Source organism: Falco naumanni, chromosome 4, assembly GCF_017639655.2.
Source record: "Falco naumanni isolate bFalNau1 chromosome 4, bFalNau1.pat, whole genome shotgun sequence".
NCBI lineage: Eukaryota > Metazoa > Chordata > Aves > Falconiformes > Falconidae > Falco > Falco naumanni.
The window spans coordinates 52,697,142-52,723,405 of NC_054057.1; the positions used below are offsets into that span (position 1 = coordinate 52,697,142).

Sequence of the window (26,264 nt, forward strand, 5' to 3'; positions counted from 1 at the left end):
GCTATCCTGAAAACTCACTCGTAAACTCTTTTTACAGCAAAGTCTGCAGCTAGATAAAAGGCATGAGAAGAATTACAGTAGATAAGTATGTACAGAGATATAAACTTTTATAAGATCAGGTGGCAAAGAAAAAAGAAATTAGATGCACAACCTGCAAGGACGACAAAGCAGCACCCATAACTAAATACGGAAGGGAGGAAGGTATCCAAACAAGACATTCTTAAAGCAGCCAGGAGGGAATTCAGACAGCAAGGGGCATGTAACCTTTGCAGTCAGCCTAGTCAGAAAAAGTTATCTATTTCTGGCCATGAAGCAATTGAACAGCATAGAGTCCTGAAATACGCCAGAACAGCTCAAGCTTAGTGACTAGAGCAGTCACCTCAGCAGAAGGAGATGGAGTTCCAAATTCCTGATTCAGGCAATTCAAAGCAGCAGCCACTCATCAACACGCTGTGCAAGCTGCAGGGCCATCCAACTCCTAGTACCTGCCTGCTTTCTACGAACATACCCAAAGGTTTGCACCTTGCTGGCAGCACAGGAAGAGCAAGCACCCTGTTCTGAATCCCAGTTCAGCCTGAGCTTGCATCTGACCTCCTCAACAGCAACTGAGCAACTTAGAGATGTCTTTGGTATGTTAACAGATGATGCACACACTCAAGGACCTTTGGGAACTGCAACCTATGATTAAAAAAAATATGATTTTCCAAATTCCAAGAGTTTTATTAGAAAACAGTATGTCAGCTGGACCTGATGAAATTTTACACTCCTTCAAAGCATGAACTAGCCCACAGTAGCATTAATACTGTTGTAGATCCAGAGCCACAAAAATACCAAGCAACATACACACACTTTCAAAGTTTTATAGTATTTGTTCATTTGATTTTTATATGGCTAAGACACCTTTGCTACGCTTTTTATTATTTACAGTCTCGTAAATTCAGAGACATGCAAATATTTTCAGTCTTAAAGTAACAAACCTCAGATCAAGTTCAGCCACTTCATCTGCTCACAAGCTAGAGATTTCAAATGAAATCCATGAATTGTGATTACTTGCCTGTATCTCCCCAAGCTACCTGTCTAAAAGGATAAATAAAATCAGCCATAAAGCACTGTTTGCCAAGGCTTCCAAAATACATTTGCACCAGTGGCTCAGGAGTTCTCACTGGCTTGAAGAGGCTTTAACACAGAGATAACTGGTTATAGAAACTGCCTTCTGGCGTCATCCTGCGCCTTAACCAAAAAAAGACAAAACTCTCATCACAACTCTTCAGAGCAGACCACCACCTTGGCAACAGTAACATGCATTTTACCTAGTACAACTCAGCAAAGAAGTCACAGAAGTCCCAAAACCTTGGCCAAATCCCAAATACAGAGATCTTTGTCCGTTCTAACAGTATCTGGGATGAGCCATATGAGCTAAGACCATGATCAGTCTCTTGGCTGTACTAGCAAAGGTCCACCACCCTAGCACTGTGTTTTCAGAGGAAGTCCAAGAATATTAAGGAATCAAAAGAAAGTTACTTTCATTTTGATGAGTGCAATAATACAGAGCAAGAAACCCTGTACAAAGTTTGTAATTAATTAAGCTGACATAATTTACACAATGCAGCAACACTGAATTTTTCTTCCCACTGATATATGCATGGTGGGGTACATACTAAGATATATTAAAAAACTCAGTACTTTTAACTTCTACTTTGCTAAGCTTAGAAAAGCTGTCACAATTTAATTTCACAGGTTCCCAAAATGGACTGCAAGGAAAAAAGTAAATTTACCATATAATTAAAGTTAATAAAATGTACTTAAATAGCAATGTTTATATTCATTACATTAATACTGCCACAGCATCCCCATGAGATGAATCTTAACAAAATCAACATTCCAAAAAGCTTAGTTTAATCTCATGTTTACACTAAACATCCTGTTTTCATGTCAGAAAACAGAACAGACTTTAAGACAGCGATTATTATACAAGAGGATGCAGTTCATACAGTGGAAAAGGTAGCTAGGCCGACTGCTTTACCTTGCAGTTCAAGTTCTATTTTTTTAATAAAACACCAAGACCCCACCACCACAACCAAATAAAGACCCTCCTGTATAAGGCTCCCTCATCCCTCAAGGCAAGAAGTTACAAAAAGTAACTGTCCCTGCCTCTCCTCCCCAACGGGAGCAAGACACAACTGTCGCAAGAAATACAGAACTTTCAAGTCTGTATTACTGCTTGGCACATGGAAAGCCTGTAAAGGGCAGCAAGTAAAAAAACATTTAAAAACAATTAACCTACCAAAACCAGAAAAAAAATAAAATCTTCATCTGTGAAAGAAATGTAAACTAGCTAATAAAAACTGGAAAAGGAAGTAGATCTGTGAATAGGCTACCCTCACATTCTTGCCTTAAACACTACAGCTTAGCTGTCTGATCTATTAGCATGCCTTAAAACAAGGGGTACTTATTCAAAGTTTCTTCAAAAAGTAAAGGGGCATTTTTCCAAAACACAACAACTCAGGTGCCCAAATTTGGAACTGTGTCATACAAATATCTGGAACACTGACACCCTCCTAAAACTAACCATAAAAGGCTATTTTATACAAAGTAAAAATATTCCTAACTCATTTTAAAAAATGTATGATCTGTATTTGATTAAGCGATTAAAAACAGTAAAAGGCTCAACTGGCAAAGATCAAGTCCAGAAAGTTTCAGTCAAACAATCACATGCAACCAGATGATTCTTCAGGGGAAAGAAAATAGTTTACAGTTTCTACACACTTCCCCTGAAGTAGTTTTTGGAGTCACAATAGTTTTATTTACGCCAACCAGAAAAAAAAAGTTACATTAAAGCAAACACCTGTTTCTTTTTCAGAAAAACAATGACAAACTATCACAGACTCAGGCTACATTTTAAGACAGAAAATAATTTCTTCTAATCAAAAGAATTAAAGTTTAAACAAAATCTGGCTGCAATGTAACTATGAATGACTTCAGCCGTTATATGAGCTTTAAGATCCTTGTGAACTGCTGAGTCCTCACTCAGTGGGATTTCAGAATTTATTTAAAACAAATAAAAAACATAAATGAAACCTACAACTGTAGGAGTGAAAATCATATGCATTATTTATTTTCCAGCAGTTAAATAAACAGAATCAAAATAATGCTTTAAATCTAAGCTTACAAAAACATCTAACATCCATTCAAATATAGTAGCACTTCATTGAAAAGCAAGGAAAATACAATTTAAACCTACTGATATCATCAACTACAGTTTTAATTTAAATCTACCTTGAAATAAACGATCATCATATGTAAGACAAAAAGTTTTGACAAATTAAGTAATTTCTCACTAATCCTTCTGTTACTTCAATAAATCAAGACAAAGGAAAAGCTGTTGACAGAAAATGTTTTCAGGACACAGCTGACAAGGTTCTTCACAAATGCTATTAGAGAAATGGATTACTTCCTACTTAAAGAGCAAAATACTAGAACATCAACTCACACAACTAACTTGAAAATTAAGACAAGACATTCCCTTCAAAACATCACTATTTATATGGTAAGAAACAGTCTGCTAAAGTCTGGAAGTCCAATATATTGACATGATAAGAGATGTACCATCCTCTATAGCCAGCAGCACAAAAGCAGAACACAGTTAACATGGGTGGCTGCACTCCATTCAACCTGGTGTGAAATTTCAGTCAATTCCAGGCTAGAACTTCCAGTGCCTCCGGATTTACAGTAAAACACAATCATCACCCTCATCCCACACAACCTCAGCTCAAAGAATTAAGTACAGATGAAGGAGTCCTGAAAGTTCTACAATAAAAAAAAACAACCACCCACCCATACCCAGCTATTTCTTTCCTCGGTACAGTCCAAATACTATTAGGAACTCATATACATTTGCAACTATGATCATGATTTAATGCAAATTGTTTCCTCTCTCCATGTAAATTGCAACACTCCTAGTGGATGAAAGAATATAGTAGGTTGAAAAATGTATATATCTATTAAAAAAAATAAACAGCAAAACACATTATCCCCCCAACTGAAAGTTGTGTGTTACACAAAAGTGAAGCCCTGCATGCTTTCTCCCAAAGTCCAGCCAAGACAAATTAGCAAACTGCATCCATCTAGGAAAGACAGAAAAAAACACCAGAGAGAAAAGCTGTTTTGGTAAGAACATGCGGTAGTCAGAAAGCACAAGTGCTAAAAAGACCAATCTGATGGATAAGGAGAGGAACTTCACAGTTTACAGACAGAAATTAATACTGCAGTTTAAACAGTACTGCCAGTACAAGTAGCAATTTAAATTTCTCCCCCAATGTCTGAGACTATTTAAGAGAATTTAATCCTAATTTAACTTCCATTTTGAATGGTCTCTTGTTCTCCACTGAAAAGCCAGCACGAGAGCCAAGAGAGAGAAACAAATTTAGACCAGTATTGTGCAATAGTTAACATTCTGGTTGTTTAAAATAAAAAAAAAAGTTACAAAAAAAATAATCACAGAGACAAAATCTGGACATGCATTTACTCACTGATTCAAATAAATCCTCTTTGACAATGTAATCCAGCAAACCAAATGATACTTCAACCACCAGACTCTTGATCATCAACATGACATAAAATCCCTCCTAACTAGAGTACAAGGATCCCCGAAGAGTAAACAAAAATTAAGGTCAGCAGTAACTGCAACCTCAGAGGACCGGAGAGGAAGAGCCTAATTTCATTCCAGCTGTTCTGTGTCAACACCTTGTTCTTAACACTTTTTGACGCTTTATATCCTAAAAACTCAAGACTTGATCACTGATTGACTATGCAATATCACAAGCTTGACAATTTTGCACATCAGCACTGTTACAAATTTAGCTTCTATAATGCTGCCTTATCCAAATGCAAAGCAAACAAGCAGCCTTATTATTATCAGGATTCAAGACAAATTTGCTCAGGATTTTGAATTTTTTCTAATGCCTTCATTAGAATAGCTCAACCCTGCAGCACAGGTTTTTGGCAGCCAACGAGAGCTCTGACAGTAGAACTCTAACAGGACAGAGTGTTGCTACAAACAGAAACACCGTTCATAAATAACTGCATTTCCTAACTCACTGCCTTCTCAGAAGTCCAGCAAACACTGACAACAAACTATGCTCCTTACCCACCTGTGACCATTTTCAACTCACCTTGGAACTTGGCCAACAGCGAATTCAAAACACCTGGCGACTACCGTCTTCACCCACAACAAACCTTACGACTGACCCTACTCTAAGTTAAGAAACAACGCAGAACAGAATTTAATTAAACCACTTCTACTGGCGGAAGGGGGGGGGGCCGCCACGTTTAATTTGCAAGCACGCCGCGAAGAAAAGGTCTCCGAGGAAAAGGTCTGTCCAACACGTTCAGGAGCAAAGGGTGAACCGCAGCTCTCCCTCACCTTTCCGTGACTGAAACCACCGCAAGCAGAAATGGAAGCGCGGGTATTTTTTTCCCCTCCAGGCCTTCTCTGCTTGCGGCAAACAGGAGGCAAACCCGACCCGGGCTCGCACGGCCCGGTGACACCCCGGACCCCTCCGCCGTGGGTTACGGGCTCAGTCCCAGGCTGCCGCGGCGCCGGCTCCTCACCGCCCGCCCCCAAGTGCCGCCGGTCCCCGCACCCGCCGCCGCGGGGCCGCCCCGCGCAGCGCCCCGACACCTGGAGAGAAACGCCGAGGCAGGCGGCACCCCGGCTCCCCACGGAGGACACTCCGGCCCAGGCCGCGCCGGGAGGCCCAGTTACCACCAACACTGTTGCTAAGAGCTGAGGCCCGGCCCAGAAACCGGCGCCCCCTCCCGCTCGCTCTCCCCCGTCCCTTCCCCTCACACGGCCCAGTGCAGCAAGGCCCGCCGCTGAGCACCCTCGCCCTCCGCACTCACCCGCCCCGGTGCCTCCGCAGCGCGGACGCCACCCTCCCCGCCAGCAGCCCGGGACAACGACAACGGCGGCAGCTCACCTCAGCCGCAAACAGGATGCTCCGTCACCGCGGCCCTCACGTCACTGCCGGCCGGCTGTTTCCGGAAGTTTCTCGAACGGCGCGCGGCCCCGCGCCGCCCGCCGCGCAGGCAGAGGCCGCCCCCTGGCGGCGGCCGGCGGCGCTGCAGTGGGGACGGGGCTTCCGGCCGGGTGGCTCCGGTGCCATCCGTGTCCGCGTACCCAGGCGGCCCCCGGGCAGGGACAGTCCCGGCAGGGACAGCCGCCGCCACCGGCCCCGGCCGTAGGGCAGGGCCAGGCAGGGGCCTCCCCCAGCGCTCGCTCTCCCTTGAAGGGGGGCGGGGTTTAAGCCCCCCGAAGCGGGCGGCTCGCCTCTGAGGGGAACAGACCGGCGGGGGATGGGCGGAGCGATGTCCAGCTGTGCTGCTGAGGGGAAAAAAAAGAGAAAAAAAACATTAATAATTCTAAAAAACGCTCTTTGAATAGGTGAGTTTGGCTGCTAGAAGCGAGAAGACAAACTTTCTTCCCCTGTGTGTGTCTTCATTTTAGTCTCAAAATGGGAACGCTCGCACACAATTCCCCTGAGGCCAGATTCCCCGTTTTCCAGCTGGCACCTACGCGGATGAATATATTTAAGCATCCCCAGGGTTACACTTCAGCATGTGGTTTTCTGAGTGTCATGGCTGAGAGCAAAGTATAAGCAGCCAAGTTATTATTCTATTTTAAAAATTTGGACTTTATCCACGACTTAAATGGCTGTAAAATTCTTTTTTTTTTTTCTTGCCCTTTATTTTAAAAGCTGGAGGAGGCATTGATTTATAGACGACCAAGGTGAAATGAATTTCCACACCTACAATGCGTGCTCCCCAAATACCGTCAAATAAAAGGCTACTCGTTATTCTCGAGGTGGGTATGTGGGAGTGGGATCAGTTGAGAAACAAAAAAGCAAGCTTGGAATAAAACACGGATCAGCAAGGCAAGTAGTAGGACAATCCCAAGAAAAGTATAGGCTTGGTGCTTTGGGGGAAATACAAGCTTCAAAAGAAGTACTGTTCCGTGAGATTTGATGCTAAATTGTGGTCGTGGAAACAAGTCTTTAGAATTAGATCAAAGAGACACCTTGCACCACTATTAGCTGCCCATCAGCAAGTAGCTGTGAAGTCCAAGTTGTTTTATCCACAGGGGCTGAGGGGGAGGAAGAACACCAGTAGTTTAGACTGGCTCTTTCTAAAAGTTAAAACTGCAAAACTCTGAAACAGAGCAAGGTCTTAGTATTAGTCAGGATGAGTTTGGTACAATGCTCTGGGTGATGCTTTGTTTGTGTTGAGAAAGGAATGTAGTCTGAATAATTAGAAAAGGTTCCGCTGATGGTGTTAAAGTAAAGGAACAAAGTACACTGAATAATTAGAAAAGATACAGTGGGCACTTGAAGGAGATAAGGAGACCATGAGTCAGGAAATCGCTGAACAGAGGAAGTTGAAAGCTTTACTCCACCTAGATCCCACCTATTAAGAATAGAATGATTAGGTGTTGAAATCAAATGAATATGTATATAAAGATGTTGTTACCTCTCACAAAAATTGTATAAATTACCTGACTTTTCACTGAAAACTTGGGAGCTACTATGTCCGGTGCAAATCAGCTAGCTCCCAACATTGCATGAAATAAGTATCTTTGCTGCTTAAAGACAAAATTCGTCTCTGAGCAGTTACTCTGTGCCGTTTTGGCATCATCTCTGAAGATTCCCAGCGTAGCAAGTGCAAAGACAAGCAGCAGGTCAGCACTGTGCAGTTCAGGAAGGGATCATAACAAATTTTGATTTAATGCTTTAAACATTTCTCGATGTGGAAATAAAGAGGTTTTCCCTCAACCTTTCATGACAGATGACAAGTGAGAACAAAGTATGAAAAGTCTTCGGTCTTTTAAAAAAAATCTCACCTGCGGTAAATAAGCCAAAAGTTGTGCATGAGGCAGTTGCTTTGCTCTAATTGTTTACAGAGTAGATTTTATGTTAAAGTTACGGTTTACAGAGTAGATTTTATGTTAAAGTTATGGTACGATGGATGCCAACCATGTAATTTTCTATTTATCCACACAAGCAGAATAGTGGCAAAGCAGCATAATTCTGTATGCAATTTCAACCCCGAAATTGCATTTCAGGGTTGAAATTGCAACGCTGCCTACATCAATGCAACCAGGACCACTGCTGCTTTACCACAGTTGTTGTACGGGTGATAGAATTACATTAATTTGCCCACAGATTTTCTAACACTGTTCTGATATCAGTTATCAGGTAACAGAAGCGTTAGTAGTCTTCAGATATCAGAGTAATGTTTGGGAAGGCTTAGAGGCCAGTTCTGCACTCTGAGAAAGGGAGGTATGAGAAGGTAAAGTGTGTTGCTCTCAGCTGAGGGCCCAGCTAGCAGTGTGAGATCCAGTTGAGAATTTTCTACAGCAGGACACAGAGAATGTAAATAAACATTTCCAAACAAAATTATAAAAAAAAACCCAACAGATTATGCATTTATTAAAAAATCCAAAATATATTTTAATTGGTCTATGCTTGTCTTTGTCTTTGAAGTGGGATAGGAACACATTTCCTGAGACTTTGCAGAACAGGTGGTTTGCACAGCCAGCAATTACAAGTAGCATTTATTGGGGCACTTTTTTTTTTTTATAAACTTACTATCTTTGATATCTCAGATTATCTAACACTGGACGATAACAAGAAGTAGTATATTTTTTTTGAAGTTTGTTTATATTGCAAACTTGGTATTCAATTTTCTGTTCTCTGGGTTACAGGGAAGGCATATAAAATACATAAATACAGCACGTGCCAAAGTCAGCTGGAAGGGGTACTGTGGGGTATACCAAGATCACACAAGCAGAGATCCAGGTGACTGTGCAAAGTCAGTATCCTCAAAACTCCTGCAGTACAATGTGACCCCAGCTTGTCCTCACCAGACCTGAGCCAGCTTCTGTAGAGCTGCTTATGTGATTGTCCCCAGTGCTCCAGTTCTGAAAGATTTCACAACTACCCTATGCTTGTAAGCACAAGGTTTGGTCAGCTCTGGAACTGTACCCTGGCAGAAGCCAATCTCACCAGCTCTGCAGGAGGCAGCTCAGCCTGGCTGGCTGGCATCAAATACTACTGGACCTCCATGAACTTGGTGACGGGATAGTGGTAGCAGCCAAGGGATTTCTGATTATATCTCAAGGTCTAAGGTGTGGGGACAAGTAACTCTGGAGAGTCCAAGCTGAGGTTGCCTCTAGCACAGAGTCCATCAAACTGCTCAGCTCCTGCCAAAGGAAGAAGTCTCTACCTCCCACCTGTGGTTGTAGCTCCCCCACTGGCACATGACCAAGCATTCCACCTGATGTCATCTTGACAATGCTTAACCCTCTGCATTTTTTCATGCACAGCAGTGGGTTACAGGTTAACAGTAATTTGGGGAGTGCAAGACTAACAGGATGAATCTATAAAAACGTTAAGAGTGACAGATTTGTATCCCTTTTGATCAGCATCCTGTAGAATTTGACAGAGAAACATAAACTAAAGAGTAGTTTCAAAACCAGTCATTCATGGTCTTGTTTTCCTGGCTTCTGTTTGTTTTCTGATCAGAAGAACACTGTCGCTGGTAAGCAGCGCAGGAAGGGCTGCCTTTGTGCTGCTCTGCCAGTGCACTTGCTGCCTTAGCCCAGTCTGGCAGCGCCTCCACCTCCTACCCTTTCAGATCTTCAGTAGGTCAGCTCAGCATCCAAGATTTTTCAGGCTAATGTGATCTTGATCTTATCAGTATGTGTCCAGGCAAAGTCTGCTTCTCCCAAAGCTCAAAGTACATATTGTGGTTGTGATTACTTTGCTTTAAAGAGCAGCACTCTGATAAGCAACGTTCGTTAACTATAGCCAGGTACTGCGGAACCACCTTTTTACCACCATTTCTCTCATTTCAGTTACATAGTTCGAGTACTACAGAACAGCACTGACTAGTTCCCCAAGAATTAATTAAAAATTATCTGACCCCATAGTTCAATTTGATCTGTATATTCAGTCACACTCATTTAAGATTTCTCAATTCTTTTTAAACTGTAGCATTAATCATACATAAATCTTAGAATAGTTTGAAGTCCTTAAATGAGACCTATCCATATCAGTGTTTTCCATGCAACAGGAGGACCCTGCAGTCTCTGTGTAAAAAGTAAACACAGATAAACAAGAGGGGGAACTGCATACGGTAAAGAGCCAAAATCACCCTCCTCCTCATCAGAGGTAATGTGATGGGAAAGATGTTAGAGGCAGGACTCATAGAAATGGGTAACATGTTTAATTAGATCTACTTACAGGGCTCATAAACCAGAAAAGCTTTTAGATTCAGAAAACCTTCTTCAAAGGTATTTGCAAAAGTGTTCTATGTTTTTATGGCTAGCTGCTTGCAGCAAAAGCCTGGAGCATTGTGTGAAGGAGCATTAAATCTGATGCTGCTGGCAGAGGATCAACATTCCAGTTAACAAAAGCTGATAAAGTCTGGTGGATCTGTGGAAGCTGGTATCAGAGATCCAAGCAGACCTGGGCTGGTGTCCAAGTGCTGTGTCATAAGTCAGAATAAATTCTGTTATCAAAGGATCTTCATTGTTCAAGAATTTTCAGCTCTCACCTGGGAACGTGAGGGAAAGGTCTGGTTCACTTCAACTGCCTAAAAGTTAAGCATCCCGTTTAAGGCTTCCAACTACAAAGAGAGAGAGAGAAAAGAGGGGACATCTCCAGGGCACAATTTATTCCATTCACTTCGGAGATGTATTTTAGTAAAGAACAAACCACCCTCTGGAGCTCTGTCTCTGGGTTCCCTCTTGCATCGGAAGTGCCTTGACAGCCACCTTACAGATGGCTGAAGTTAAGTGAGATGAATTCAGGCCTAACTGGTAGCTATAACCTCATGATGGAAATAATGTGGCAGCATTCCAGGAGGTTTTAGCAATTCACATAGTTCCCAGTTTCTTTTTTTTTTAATCATTTTTTATGACTTATGGAGGTCAATTATGAAAAGCCCATCAGAACACAAGAAATGCTTACAAATGCTGCATTAGAGAGATATTAATGTTAGTCCCTCTGATGTGGTAATGGCTGCAGCCTTCTTAGCCTGCTGCTCTGGCCTGCTGCTTAATGCATCCAGTTTTTCTATTTACAGATTTACAGATTCTATTTTTGGTATTAGCAACGAATATGAGCATATGTGTCAAAGACTGTTCTCACATCATTTAATTATAGTACTACTGGCAAAGTAATTCTGGAAAGTGCCACTTAATTAAATGTAAGCATTAACTTTTTGCTGATAGCTTATCAGAAACAATTAGACTTGAAATATGGGCAATACACCTAAAGTTTAAAACTTTAAGTAGAAGCATTAAAAGCACAAAATAACCAATTTTCATTAGCATTCTCCAGAGCATTTCTGCTGAGGACAACTCAATTTTCATCGGTACGATGCTTCTTAGGTAATCAAGAGGCTGCAAGTTTATCAGGACTCTTTCTAACCAAAGGCTTGAGCTTAGTGGATGCTTTTGAGAGTGGTTAAAACATTTCAGGATAGCTGGTGCTTTTGCCAATTCCTCTGAAGCGTTAGATGTATTCTACGGATTATTTGGGGTGTGCAGACAACAACCTAAGAACTGTTGCAGGCAGTCAGAAGAGCTCACAGCTTATGGCAAGTGCTTATTCCTTGCAAGGACAGCTTGATCAGCATTTATGTTCATTAACTGGATCAGGAATATGCTTTCTTATCCATATGCCAATGCCAAATATTAGTTAATTCTATGCAATTTTTCATCAATAGCCAGATGGATCTAACAGATAATTAGACCTAAAAATATCTCTGCAGAACTTTGAGCTTGGCTGCTGTTTGCCTGAAAGCGCAGAGGGGAAAAACAGCAAGCAGAGCTGTAATGAAAAGAATTATTCTTAATTAAAGCTACAAGGGCTAGAAGGAACTAATTTCTTCAGAAGGTGTGTTTAACAACACAGAGCAAAACTACATAGCAACTGATGAGAGATGTTTTTCCTAGATCTAACATTTGGGTAAGCAGAAGTAGCAAGATGATCTGAAATAACACCATCTGGTGAATGCCTGTTTCCTTCTTCAGCGATCAAGAACTATGTGTAACTATAAACAGAGAATAAAATAGAAATAATGCAAAACTAATTTTCAGTCAAACGTTACACAGTATGAACTAACAGCTGCTCTGGGAATGCAGAAAAGAATGATCTTAAATATAGTAGGACATTTGAGCAAGCTGTTCCTATAAATATATTAACAAACACTGCAAACAGACATATGTTTCCTACAGAGCTGTAGACAGGTAAACTTAGTCCCAGACTGGAGAGCAACTATTCTGGCAAAGAAACATAGCAATGATTTAACCATCACACAGGAAAAGTTCATACCTTGACAGCATGCAATCAGGCCTGCAGGACATCCGTGTGTGCCTTTATGTACAAGCGGTTCCGCTGGTGCCAGTCAGAATTCCCATGTTTCTCCTGTCGGACTGTCAGACACACTTTGCTGGACTGCACCTAGCGCTGGCCTACACAACCTCTGTCTTCTAGACAGTCAAGTTACAGGAGTCTGTTAAAGTTGTTGCACTTCCAGATGTTTGATACTGTTGGTGGCGGAAGAAGTGAATATATATTTAGGTGACATAAAATTTAGCATTAATCTGATGGTTTTTTGCATCCATGTCTAGCATCATATCTATAAAAAGTTGTGAAAATAATTGAGACCTCAGTTTTTACTGAGTCTCTTATTTTGCCGTTGATAACCAACTTCCAAAATCCTTGAAAACACAAAGCAGCACTGGAAGCAAAGCTACAACATTTTAAATCCATCCTTACCAGGTAAGTGCCACTTATTAACAACTACAGACATCTACAGGCATCTGACAAGGAAGAGAATTACATAATTACAGTATCGGTTAGGTTGGAAAAGACCTTTGAGATCATCAAGTCCAACTGTTAACCCAGCACTGTCAACCCCATCACTAAACCATGTCCCTAAGCACTGCATCTTTTCTTAAACACCTCCAGAGATGGTGATTCCACCACCTCCCTGGGCAGCTTGTTCTAACGCTTGACCACCCTTGCAGTGAAGAAATTGTTCCTAATATCCAATCTAAACCTCCCCTGGCACAACTTGAGGCCATTTCCTCTTGTCCTGTTGCTTGTTATCTGGGAGAAGAGACTGACCCCACCTGCCTACAGCCTCCTGTCAGGTAGTTGCAGGGAGCAATAATGTCCCCCCTGAGCCTCCTCTTCTCCAAACCACGCCAGTTCCCTCAGCTGCTTCTCATAGGACTTGTGCTCCAGACCCTTCACCAGCTCCATTGCCCATCTCTGGACACGCTCCAGCACCCCTACATCCCTCTTGAAGCGAGGGGCCCAGAACTGCACACAGGAGTCAAGGTGCGGCCTCAGCAGTCACATCAAAGTCCACAACATATATTCTGAAGATGCTGCTGTGTTCACTAACAAGCAAGTCAGAGAGAAAGAAGATCAAGGCTTTGGAGCACATGTAATATGAGGAGAGGCTGAGAAAGCTGGTGGTGTTCTGCCTAGAGAAGGCTCACATTCCTCTTAGCACTGGCCAGTGATAGGACAAGAGGCAATGGGCACAAACTGGAATAGAAAAAATTAGATTAAATATGTTTCATTGTAAAGGTAATTGAACACTGGAGAAAGTTGCCCAGAGAAGTTGCGGAGTCTCCATCCACGGACACATTCAGAACTCCCCAGGACAATGTCCTGAGCAGCCTGCTGTAGGTGACCCTGCTTGGAGCAGAGCGGTTGGACTGGGTGATCTCCAGACATTCCTGCTGACCTCAACCATTCAGTCTTCTTCGAAATAGATTCAACTGTTGTTAACTTCACTTTTTGCCCTGTGTTGTCTCTCTACACACATCAGAAATGTGATGAGCTTTCCAGACTATCAGATAGATACTGAAAAACAGGCAACATATCTCAGCATGTGTGTTCTATTCATGAAGTGTCCTACAGGAGGAATTTTCTGTAATTTTCTGTTTACCACATTTTTAGTGGGTTGTAAGCTGAAGAATACATGGTATTATTTTAAGTATTCCAAAAGAAACGTGCACAATACTAACTTCATAAATGCTATCATGGAACCAGAAGTGTATTTAGCAATAAAAATAGTAGAAAAGCAAAGGGAAGCAGACAACTGTAATTATCAAAGGAAGTAAAAATTAAACTACACCTTCAGAGGGGGCCACATTTGTGCTAAAATTCCAGAAACTGAAAGAGATGTTTTTGTGTTTGCTGACATAGCATTCTTCACCATGAATTACAAATTCTCATATTCTTATCCAAGGACAGAGTTCTGTTCTTTCCAAAGATTCTGAAGGAGCTTTTTCAAAGTACATCCGTGGTCTTAGCTATATTGTTTGAAAGACAAGACTGAAAAAAAGCTAAACCTTATTGCTGCAATTTGACTGACAGAGTGGGAAATTCACTGCTCAAGAACTGAAGTTAGGATCATCCTGAAGCAGTAAAATCATTTAGGCTGGAAAAGATCTTTAAGATCAGAGCCCAACAACCTAACACTGCCAAACCCACCACTAAACCGTGTCCCTGTGTGCCACACGTACACCTCTTAAATACCTGCAGGCATGGTGACTCCTCCACTTCCCTGGGCAGCCTGTTCCAGCAGTAGTAACTTCAAGACCAACAAACAGTTAATACTACCTTCCCTTTTAGAATCTGTTCAGTACTATCAATCTTTAGCAAGAGAATGCCAAATTTACTGCGAAAAAATAAAAAGAGTGTTTCCGCAAAGTTTCAAGAAAACTCAAATTATTTTATTCACAAAAGCAGAAGTCGATAAAAATATAGATATCCTGATCAGTTTTACAGACCATGTTAATTTCTTCACTCCTTCACTGACAGGCAAAGCATCATGAAAAAAAAAATTGTAACAAGCATTTACATCACAAACCATTATTAACACAGATTCATGTATATGAGCAAACATTTTAAAGTTTTTGCATATAATTATAAATACCAAAAAAAAATTACAGGTCCAACAAAACATTCCAAGAAAAAAAGCTCTCTTGTTCTTTCCTGTTTGTTTCTGTGCTGTACTGTTTTTCAGTGGTGTAGAGTATATATGTGCTGTCTCACTGGCATTTAACAAGTAGTTTTTGGGTTGAACTCCTTCAAGTGTTTTCTTTGAATTCCAAACCCCTTTACAGGTCACATTAGGATGTTTGTGCTAGATTACTCAAGTGATGCCAAAAGAACTGTCCACATTGCCACTAACAGCATCAGGAAGCTTTTTTTTAAAAAAAATTATGGCGCACCCCACACAAAAATAACTGAAGATATCTTTGTTGTTCAAATCAAACTTCTGTCAGCTCAGTGTTTACATGTGAGCCAAATCTTTCCTCTTTTGTAGACATAAATTCTCCCCAGAAATCACAAGTGAGTTTTGTGACATTTATAGAAGCCTGGCTTTCAGGACCATGATGGAAGACAACTGAGATTAAGGAACAAGGCAAATAATCTATGTTCTGGTTGGTTTTTTGTTTGTTTGTTTTTAAATCCAGCTAGTAGGACTAAATCCACATCTGGAAGAATTCTCACCAAAATGAAACAGACTAAGTGCTAATTTTCTTTTTTTATTATGCTGTTATGCCTTTTAACTTTGGAGAGATAAAGGATTTGTGACCTCTCCCATCAGATAAACTTTGACAAAATGTTTTTAAAACAGATTACAAAATTATAAACCAAAAATTATTTGAAAACAAGAACAGAAAATGCTGTCATTTTTCAAAAAGCACGTACTCAACTAGGCAGACAAAACAGTGAAGTACAGCAATTGACTTTTAGGAAGGGTTGCCTTGTATAGAAAACAAGTCCAAACCTATAATTATTACTGCTATAATTCTGATTATCAAAATCTACGATAATATTTCAGGTTACTTGCATGCAAAGTGCTTCCTGCCTCTGCCTACCTAAAATCTGGGAGCATCACAATGGAGAGTTTGCTCTTCTTCTAAAAAACAGAAAATCCATTTTCATACATAAATAACTCTTGCTACGTAAGAGCTACAAGAGATCATGTAGATGACCTAGCTCCTCAGGACGTGACTAACTATACCTATATTATTTCTTACACCTTTACCTCCTGTTCCTTAAAATATCCAGCAATGGATCACTGAAAAGCAGGGACTCGTGCTTCATCCTGACTACATGAAAACAGTTGACAGTCAGAAGGGAAAGCACTCATTGCCAAAGGAAAACCCTGCACTCTTCTTATTGCAGTCTGGATACCGAAGGTGGTGTAAGCTGTTGCAGCACAGATTTTCACCCGACCACCTGCAGAATGAAATCTAGGCTACAATCCCACTGACTTGAGTACATCAGAATTGCATACTTAATGTACAGAATACACAAAACAAGATTGCCAACTATTACATACTGAAGAAATAGAGTATTTTCAGCAAACTCAAATTCTCTGCTGAAGATTTCTGCAACTGTGTGATTCCTGCAATTACATGACTATACCTATCTGCAACTCACACTTACCCAGCCTACCCTCTCTGTTGAACTTGCGTTCACGGTAACAGGAATAGTGTGCACTGTCTCCTTTTACAAAAGCAGAAAGCATTACCAGTCACAATTACTTGATGTGACTCCAACAGAATCTTCAAAGTATTAATATTTAATTGAGAATTTTTTTTTACAAAACACAGATACAACACTACCCAATGTAGCAAAATAACAGAATTGAAAAAATTCAAAATATTTAAAGCATTAGGATCTAAAATAAATAATGCTATCTAAAAAGAAGCATTCAGGTTTTGTGATTAGGAGGAGGCAGTTCCACTATTACTGATCTCCTTTTTCAAATTCTTTACAAGTTCTATAATTTAGATAGAAAAATATACAAGAAAAGAATTTTGGGATAAAGAATAGGTTGAGTACGTAACATTTAACATAAATAAAAAGCCTAAAACAAAACCAAAAAGAAAACCAATCATTTTATTTCTGTACATCAAGACTACAAATAGTATTTTAACACTTCATTACCCAAATTAAGAAATTATACATTTTTATATGGTTACTAGTAAACATCTTAAATCACTCAGTTTCCCCACATTTAAAAGGATATTGCTGGTTACTGCTTATTAAATATGAAATCAAACAGTTTCCAGTAACAGCAAAATATTTTTTTGCATAAGAGATGAATACAAATTTGATTGTAAATTTTGATGATTTAGAATATAAAACTAAGGTTCAGAGGGATGCATTTATGAATCTTACAGTTTAAAGTATAACTCCTTTTTTTTTAGTTGACTACAGTTTGCATATGAACACCCAACAATGTGCCTACTACTAGAAGATCAGTCCCTTCCGTATGTGTAGTGGCCTGGGCCATGGAAGAAGATTTAGGGTAAAGGATAAAGGTTAATGAACGGTCACAAAGCGCTGATGTGGCAATTCTGACATCAGATAAGGAGGAAGTAAAATGTTAGAACGAGGATGTTAAATGAGGATGAGGTTTTATAGACGTCAATGGACGTAGCCAATAATGAGAGGTTTTAAAGCGCGTGTACATCATATGCAACAATCAACATTAACGTTTGCACATGTACGGAAATCAGAACTGTATAAAATAATGGCCTTTTGATAGAGTAAACTGACTTTACAGAGCATCATATTGGTGTGCTGTGTCCCGTCTCTCGCAAGATGACTCCCACACATATGAAAGCAAATTTTTTCCCAGATATCAAATTACATTAAAGCAGCATATTCCCACCTACTTTTCTTAGCAGAAGTACTGCAGGCAGAGGGATGTAAAAGCTGTTTAATCACAAAAAAATAAGGAATTTGACTAGTGTCTACAGCACAGATATGATATTTAAGATGGAAAGAAACCATAGGGAAAAGGAATGTGAACACCACAGGCTTCAAATATAAAAGATAAAGCCTGATAACTTTGGTTCAAATAATTTTAATAGTTGTTACACGTATATTTTTCCAAAGTGATGACTTTTGTATGTACTGTGTATGCAATAGGCGTCTGATACATTAAAAAAAAATATCTGTACAGGCACAAAAGACAGAAACAGAACAAACATGGATAGTCACATCCATTTACGACAGTGTTCAAGTGATAATGACACAGCCAAAGGTTGAACTTAAAATAATGTAAATCCAATTTCTCCAAGGTATTTCAGAAAGCACAAATGGAATATTATAAACTATTTATCTCAGTGCCTACCATCTTGAGGGAAGGTAGTATAAAATAAAATCAGTTCTGCAAAAACTATGATTTGTAAACAATTCTACAACATAAGTAAAGATAAAGATGTTAGGTTATCAGTAATGAGCATTTTCATCCTCTCAGTTCTGGGATATCTGCAAACATCTGCTTCACTTCCCTCTAAGAGATTAATTACAGGATGTTAGCCCTGTCTCATCCCAATGCGCTGCATGGTACACAACTTTATTGCCAGTTTGTGAAATTATTTATGTTTGAACAGCACAAAGCCAAAGCTTCATCTTTGGTTAATTTCACTGAGATGTCACTGTTCTTTAAATGTGCTCTTTCTTCGCATAAACACAGAAAACAGCCACACTGCACACAGCATTCATTGTTTTCAATCATAAAGCAGTGTCAATGTAATATTAATTAATGAAAGCTAACTAAGAAATGTTGTTTAAAAATGAAACCTATTTGAGGGCATTCGGTAAGACACAAGAGCTGCAGAAATCTAGACAGAATTCCCTTAAAACTGCTTGGGTAGGGTGCTGCTTATAGAGTAGGCACTGGTTAGTTCCTCTGCAGATCATCCAAATAAGCATCAGTTTGACTCAGCTTAATTCAAATCCAGCAGCACATTCAATGGCATAAAGAAGCTTGCTTCGCATAAGATTTTCGTCATAAAACTCAGGAAGCTTCAGCAAGTTCATGCAGGTACTGGCAGTAGGTAGCCTGTCTAAATCAGATCCTCCATTGTGAATGCAAAAGGCAGGATATAACTCCTGAAAAATGCAACAGAAGAAACGTATAAAAAAATACATACAGGCCAAAACCTACCCCATAACAGCTAGCAAAGACTTCTAAGAAATAAATCATGAAATTAAAGCCTGTCACAATGACATAATCAAGTGGCATCTTCTTTTATTCCTGGTGGCCCCAAAAGAGCTCTTGAATTGTATAGTGCCTTCCTCTACCCTTGTCCCCACTGAGATCCATTAAATTGCAAAACACAAAGCAATTTAGTTCTAAGGAAAAAAAATAACAAGTTGTTACTTTTTGTACAATCTATTCTACAAATCTGTGATCCCACAAGAACAGTGAACCCCAAAATGGAAAAAGTAATACAGCAGCATGCAAGAAATTTTTTGTTGTATTTGGGAGAAACAACTGGGTTTCACAACCTCAGACTCTCCTCACCACCTCTCAAATGTCCATGGATGCTGTTTATTATGTAGGAAGAGGAAAATGACGGGTCCCTGCTACAGTGATGTTTTCCGGTAGTGAAACGTGCTGAACACCGGGAACAACAGACCACTAGCAGTAATGGAGGTAAGTGGAAAAGGATGTTCTGTCCTTGAATGACATGTAATATTTGTCACTGTATAATGACATAGCTTCTTCTGAGAATTATACTTCCAGGCAGGGAAGACATTGTTTCTGTATACATAAAAAAACCCAACAAAGGCAATTTTGCTCTAGCTAATGAAATGATGTGCTATGCCAGTTACAACATTCTTCTGTTAGTTTAAAAGTATTCCAATTTTATGCACAAATGCTACATGAGCATTTGTCATGTTCAAATGATGCTCTAAGAAAAAGGATGAATGAGTGATCAATTCTAAGAACAAATTTTATAAAGTTGTAATACTACATCGATTTGTGACATTAAAAAAAAATCCCGAATAAACAAACTATGATCAAACATACCCTTTCAGTGTTTTCCTTTTAGAACTTCAGTTAGCATGCCCCAGATATATAAAATAAATTCTTCCAGTGGATGAGTATCAAGCCAACATTTTCCTTTACTCACCACAATATACAATGGTATTTTCTTCATTGAAATCAATTATCTGATACAATGCTAAAGGCATTTCTTGCCCTCAGGAGACTTCTGTTTAAACTAATCTTTCAGCAAGCCTGCAATTTATGAACTTCAGGATGAACAGTACTAATGACTTCAGTAGACCTGTTCATGTGTAAGATTAAGCAAGTATTTACACTACTATGTCTAGAACTCTGAAATAAGAGGTACTTTATAAGCTCCAAATAAAGGTCTAACTTTACTTAAAGCAATAATACTCAGTGTTTCTTCAGAGTAATTATTAAAGTCACTTGGCTGTTATTGGGATGATATTGATGTGCACAGTGATGTGGTAACTATTGATCTGAGGAACAGACTCGTAAGACATTTTGTATGTAGTATCTGTTTCAATAATATCAGATCTTTTTTTCTTCTAAGAAAAAGAGTATAGTGAAAATTATATTTGTTACCTCTAGATCACTGCAAGAACTGCAAGAACTTTGCTGGCGAGAAAGTATTCATTTTATCAAATGCTTGCCTGAGGTAAAACAGTTCTGATTTTAAAAACTGGAAAAAAAATCCCAGCTCCAAAGGCAAAAGGTCAATGAGATTCTAAGCTAAATTATTGTTCAAATGGAGGCCTTAGAAGTATTTCATGGCTAAAATGCTGCATTTTTAGTGTTCCTTTCAAAATGCTAATTGAATTCCCCTACTTTAGCTTTAAAAATGGAAAAATGAATTTCTAAATTGAAGTGTCATGCCAAGGGCACCATTTGTTGCATAATTAAATACTGTACAGCAGGAAACTGCAATAGTTTGGAAGTGAAAAGTATCATCAATTTATTATGTGACCTGATTGGAACTTAACAATTTTTAACCATGCTTTAATGTTGGGGCTTTTTTTTTGTCCATAACAATCACATTTATTAAACTTATTAAACTTTAATTAGCTTTAGTAAATGTTATTCTGAGTCTGAATTTTGCAGTGAAAGTTCAGAATTTTTAAATGATGCAAAGTTAAACTGTGTTATCTATCAGCTATGAATGTCAAGACATTGCCTTATCTTAAATTAACATGCATTAACTTTAAGAAAATGTGAAGGTTCCACAATATAAAGTGTACAGAAGGTTTCAGAGTGAGAACCAGCAACTGTGTTCCTCAGAAAAATACAGTACTTACATTAAAACTGTAAACAAATTTTGAAGATAGCTTGTGTTAACATCTAAATATATTCAGACAGTTATTTGGCCCGCAATATTCAGCACTCCTGCCACTTTGCACTCTTCTCCTTCAGAGCTATAAACAACACACTGTTGTAGGCTACCAAGATGCTACTACTGATGACAACACCAGTTACCCACTTCCTTTTCTGGCAAACCCCTGGTTCATGGGTAAATACATGTTAACAAGATACCACTGCAAGCACCATGCAAGTACTGACCTAGCTCCTGCTAGGTGCTGCCAGCAGAGCGGCAGCCATGCCTTTCTACTCGGCTGCTGCCAAGACTCTTGCACATGGCTGAGCTCACAAGTCCGCTGCACAGTGAATTAATCTTTTAACTTACTGCCATCATGCTGAAAATTTGGTGACTATTTTACTTCCAATTCTCCTAGCCAAGTATGTTAAAGTCAGTCTGTGGCCTACCACCCAAGTACACACACAAACTTCAGCTTTCCACATGTGGCTTCTTTCTAATATGTCACTGTCAGCCTTAATTTTTTAGACTTTTGATTAATTTCCTCCATCTCTTCAAACGTCACGCTGGTTACCTCAAAGCTGGCTAGCTACATCTGCATTTCCTCCTCTCTCCTTGTAATTAAAAAATATGTCAACAAACATATAAAAAGTGACTTCTGTTTACTTTGTTTCCATACAACTCCTTCCCAGCTCTCCCTTCACTACATGTCTCATGCACTGTTCTTTCTTGGTCTCATTCCACACTGTCCTATAAAACTCTGTTGCAAGAGTAGCGTACAGTGATATTCACATAGACTGGAGAGTTAAAGAGAAAAGCTTGCAGGCTTGAGAGTTAAAGATAAATGCTTGCAGGCTTTTAAATAATCAATCACATAAATCGATCAATGAATACCCTAAATAGGATTCATGTTATCAAACAGCCATCTCTGTTGCCTGCATATCCAAATGTAGTCAACCCAGACACTCTTCACTGTTCAAGGGGATCTAGTTAGTATGTCTTGTGGAGTCTAAGGCATGATTCATTTCACCCTGAAGTAGACACATGGAACAGTCAGACAAATTACAAACAGCAAGTGCCAATTCCTCTCCTAGGTGCTTGTAAATGGAGTGTGGCTGAGCTATACGTTACAGGTATTGAAGATGGAGGATATGTTGCCTATCCACATGCTAACACCACCACAGAGAGCTTGCTACAGCAGCTGAGGGGATAATGCAGAGGGTGAGACTGCACAGAGGGTTACAGCACGACTGTACTAAACGGAGGTTTGAGCAATCACACACTGCAATGGCAGTGCTGCATACCTCCATCAGCTTACAAAGAAATAGGAAAATTGGAAAGGGAAGAGATCACGAAGTTGCAGCATAAGGGGATAGATCGAAGTCAAGGGAAAAGGGCCATGCTTCCCTGCAGAATTTAGCACTAGAAACAACTCTTCCACTTCCAAAATCACTTTGCAGCATAGGGAAAAAAAGCCACTGTTTAAGCTACTGGGAGTATTCTTTCATCACTTCTCGTAACTGATCCACACACTACTGTATGATAACTCACATCTGCTTTTATATATTCTAAATCATTCAAATTTCAGAGGGCTGTGTCTGAGACTAACCATCATTTCAATACTGGAGTGTCATCTTTGTTTTCCAGAAGAAAACTGTATTCGTGAAAAAACTCAATAATCCAAAGTTGAAAAATTCTAGAATTAATTTTGTTTAATTCCATAAGAGGAAAAAAATGGTAAGTACTACAAGTATCTAAGTTGTATGTATGGATGAGGAAGGTGGGGATTTTTGTTTAATTTTTTACTTCTGACACCTTTATCATGTGTCACCCCCAGGACATGTCACAGGAAAGGGCCCAATTCCTCAAGCTAAGAAAATATTCTTCTAGCATTTGCCTTTCCAGTATTTTTTAAATGCTGATTAAAACAAAACAAAACAAAACAACAAAAAAACCCCACCAGAATGAACTTTCACAGTATAATTCAAGCAAAAACTGTGCAAAATTCGAAGTATGTTGTTTTCACCTCCAGGCTATTATGTCTACCTGAATTCCTTGTTCCTATATAAAATGCTAGTGTCTGTCCCTGAAGTATTTCTATAATGAGAAAATGCTAATTCAACACCACTTATTTTACAAAACAGTTAATAAGCCTTCAGGACTTTGACAATACCTGCAATTTATTTCTTATGGGTTGATCTACCTATTTTACCTATAAATGTAGAAAATTAGTTACTATCCACTGCTAATTAAAAAGTGTACCACAGTACCTTATGATGTGAAAATTTTACAAGTACATGTACTCAAATTTTGTTTAGCAACAAATATTATTCTTACTTGAAAGGAACTGCATGATGCAATGCCTGTATTTGTTCCACATAATCCCACCTTTGTATTAACTTTACTGAACAGTACAACAGCAAACACACTGTTGACTACTGTACTAAAAGTGAGGCAACTAAAAGTTGCCTTGAATCAATTTATTCTTTTATTTTCTTAGAGAAAAGCACTGAATGTTCCCAAATTTTAGTAGAAATAAAAGTCCATGACCAGTTCTTAACCAAAATTTTGCAGCACAGCTGAAACTCATAGGTAGAGTATCTCCAGAATTCAGTTTCAAAATGCCTTCAACTTGCATCAGCATTTTCGTTTTATAAGCAGTAGACAAGTTTTCTGCATACTTAAGTTTCACTAGATTGTTAATGACATCAGCAAAATATGTAGATACAAAGGCTAATGAACTGTGACCCTATAAACAGATAAACAGTAATTAGAAAGAAAAACATCTCCTGCTTCAAATGGTTAATTTAAAGGGTTCAATTTTAATGGCTGCTTTTATACCCTAAATCCTCTTTTGCCTGGTTTGAAAGACATCATTAACTCAACCTGTTCCTTGAAACTGGTAGCAATACTGCTTCTGCACAGTAACATGAAACAGCATCAAGGATCTTCCATGACAAAGAGTTCAGCGCTCTAACTGATGTATTTGTAGCTTATCAAATTTTGCAGTTGAAATAGAAGACAAGAGAACAACATTTCATTAAGTATTTTAAAACTATACTGATCATACATGCAAATGCATTGAAACTGTTTCTGTAGTCACAGAGGAACGTTCTTCTCAAACTGTAAATTCCCACAGACAAAAAAGCTTGTCTCATAATCTGCAGCATTTACAAAAACTTGCCAGGAAGCTGGGAAGACATATACCTTAAACCCCAGAAGAGGTGGTCGAGAGCAGCTTGTTACAAACTTGAGTAGTTTGCGTTTTTCTTCATCCGTGAAGCTTTCTACAACTCTCCAGAATATTTTGATTACAGGATGGTCTGCTGTGTAGCCACCTGTAGTGAGATTTAAATGATTTATAGGTAGAATAGTTTCATGTAAGAAATAAATTCTTCAGAAAACCTAGCATCAGTCTTGAAAAGCTTGGAGAAAATATCATAACCAGTGGGCTTACATTGCTAACTTCCAGTATCTACAGATCTCTTTGATCACTGCATTTTGGGTTTCTCATTCATTGCTTTCGTGTGGCTATTTCCCTCAGCTTCTTAACTGCAGTTTTCTTCACTGAATCCTACTTATTTTAAATTAATTTTATTTAGTTTAGCATTTACCTAGTAACTCTGGACTACTGCCTTTTACTCCAAGAGTTTCCAAAATCTGCAAGACTCATGATGTTGTTTAATGAATCAACTTACCTTGAGGTAAGCCCGGATGTGAACTGATGATATAGCAGCTACTTTTTGATTACATTCATAATAAATGCAGAGCAAAAAAACCAACTATCCCAAAGGCATTTGCAGACTTATTTTCATGGCAGACACCATCACTGACTAACATGCATTTGGGAAAGGAATTACGTGTCCTCTTATTATCCAGCTCTAAACTTCTATTTAAGTGTCTGAATAAAATAAACTGCATACCTGTATTTCCCAGCATTCATAAAATTAGGTTGTAATTTTACCCAGTCTTCCAAAATTCAGGCCCATCTAGAGTTTGGCCAAAGTTAACAAGAATGACCCTACAAAATTTTTTACAAGCTAGGATAAAAAGCAAGTTTGTTTATTCTGGAGTCAGTCATAATACTTTCTTTTACTTCAGTAAAATATGCTTACCTGAATAGTTTGTGAAAGATTTAAGGTCATCCAAACTAATAGGAACCTGGGCACCAGAAGTCAGAACCTAACAGTGAAGGAAATTAGACAGTTAATTACAGGCAAAAATTAGCATTTATTTCACTTTAAAGCAATTGGTTTCTGCAGTTTTAAGCAGAAGTACCTGTATTTCCTGTTGATCAAACATTCGAAGCCATTCAAGATTCACAACATTGGCCAGTCCCTGACGGAAAGCAAGGCAATGCTGTCGAATTTGTTTGTTTAACCTGTAGTCTGCCACCAGATGGATGTACGCGATTCGGTTAGCACTGGTAACAGGAATATCTTTTCCACCTGGCTTCAGTTCAACCACCTATAAACATAACAGTTTTCATCACTTCGGTAAACTTTTAATTCTGTGTGCTGTAACCATAAAATTGAACTCCAAAACATTCTAGTAAGTGATGTATATATTTGAAGTTTACTAGAATATACTCAAGAATATTCACCTCAAACTAAGATAGAAGACTACAACAAGTTATAAAGGTACTGATTTTTCTGTTTACTCATAAGAGCATATTCTATACCATCCGGTTTTTAGAACTAGACATCCAGCTGCTAATGCAGCTGACTGCATGGCCCTGTGGTTTATTACCAGAAAACACATTTGGCAAAGACAGATCTCTTTTATAGCAGTCAGTGTGCAATACTAAATTCACCACTGCCAGTCAGACAGAAACTAGGGTGAAAAACTGCCCCTTGGCAAGCTTGCCCCAGCTTCCCTTACACTAGTAAGGGACCTGGAAGAGACGATAGCCTGTGTAAGCAGAGAGCTCACACAGAGCACTCTCCTTCCAGTTGGATTAGGAAAGCTGTGCTTGACTTGCTAGGCTCTTCTCTAACTGTCCAGTGATCATGAATTCTACACGATCACATTATGGTAA

General features: G+C 39.2%; 2 protein-coding genes across 5 annotated transcripts in view; both read right to left on the bottom strand.

Annotated features, from left to right (window-relative positions):
• DNAJB6 (DnaJ heat shock protein family (Hsp40) member B6) overlaps positions 1-6,080 on the bottom strand; it is a 59,296-nt gene extending 53,216 nt beyond the window's left edge. For 2 of the 3 annotated variants that reach the window (XM_040589829.1, XM_040589827.1), the window contains exon 1: positions 5,902-6,030. The gene's annotated coding sequence lies outside the window, so the exon portion shown is untranslated. Of the gene's footprint in view, positions 1-5,901 lie in introns of all 3 variants that reach the window. The other variant, XM_040589828.1, reaches the window with a different exon arrangement.
• Positions 6,081-16,985: 10,905 nt separating this feature from the next.
• The window catches only part of UBE3C (ubiquitin protein ligase E3C), a 77,277-nt gene continuing 67,998 nt past the window's right edge, over positions 16,986-26,264 (bottom strand). For both annotated transcript variants that reach the window (XM_040589227.1, XM_040589226.1), the window contains 4 exons: positions 25,505-25,693; positions 25,342-25,408; positions 24,434-24,564; positions 16,986-19,010 (listed from right to left, as the gene is read on the bottom strand). In XM_040589227.1, coding sequence (XP_040445161.1) covers positions 18,840-19,010; positions 24,434-24,564; positions 25,342-25,408; positions 25,505-25,693 — 558 coding nt within the window. In that variant the 3' untranslated portion in view covers positions 16,986-18,839. The remainder of the gene's footprint in view (positions 19,011-24,433; positions 24,565-25,341; positions 25,409-25,504; positions 25,694-26,264) is intronic.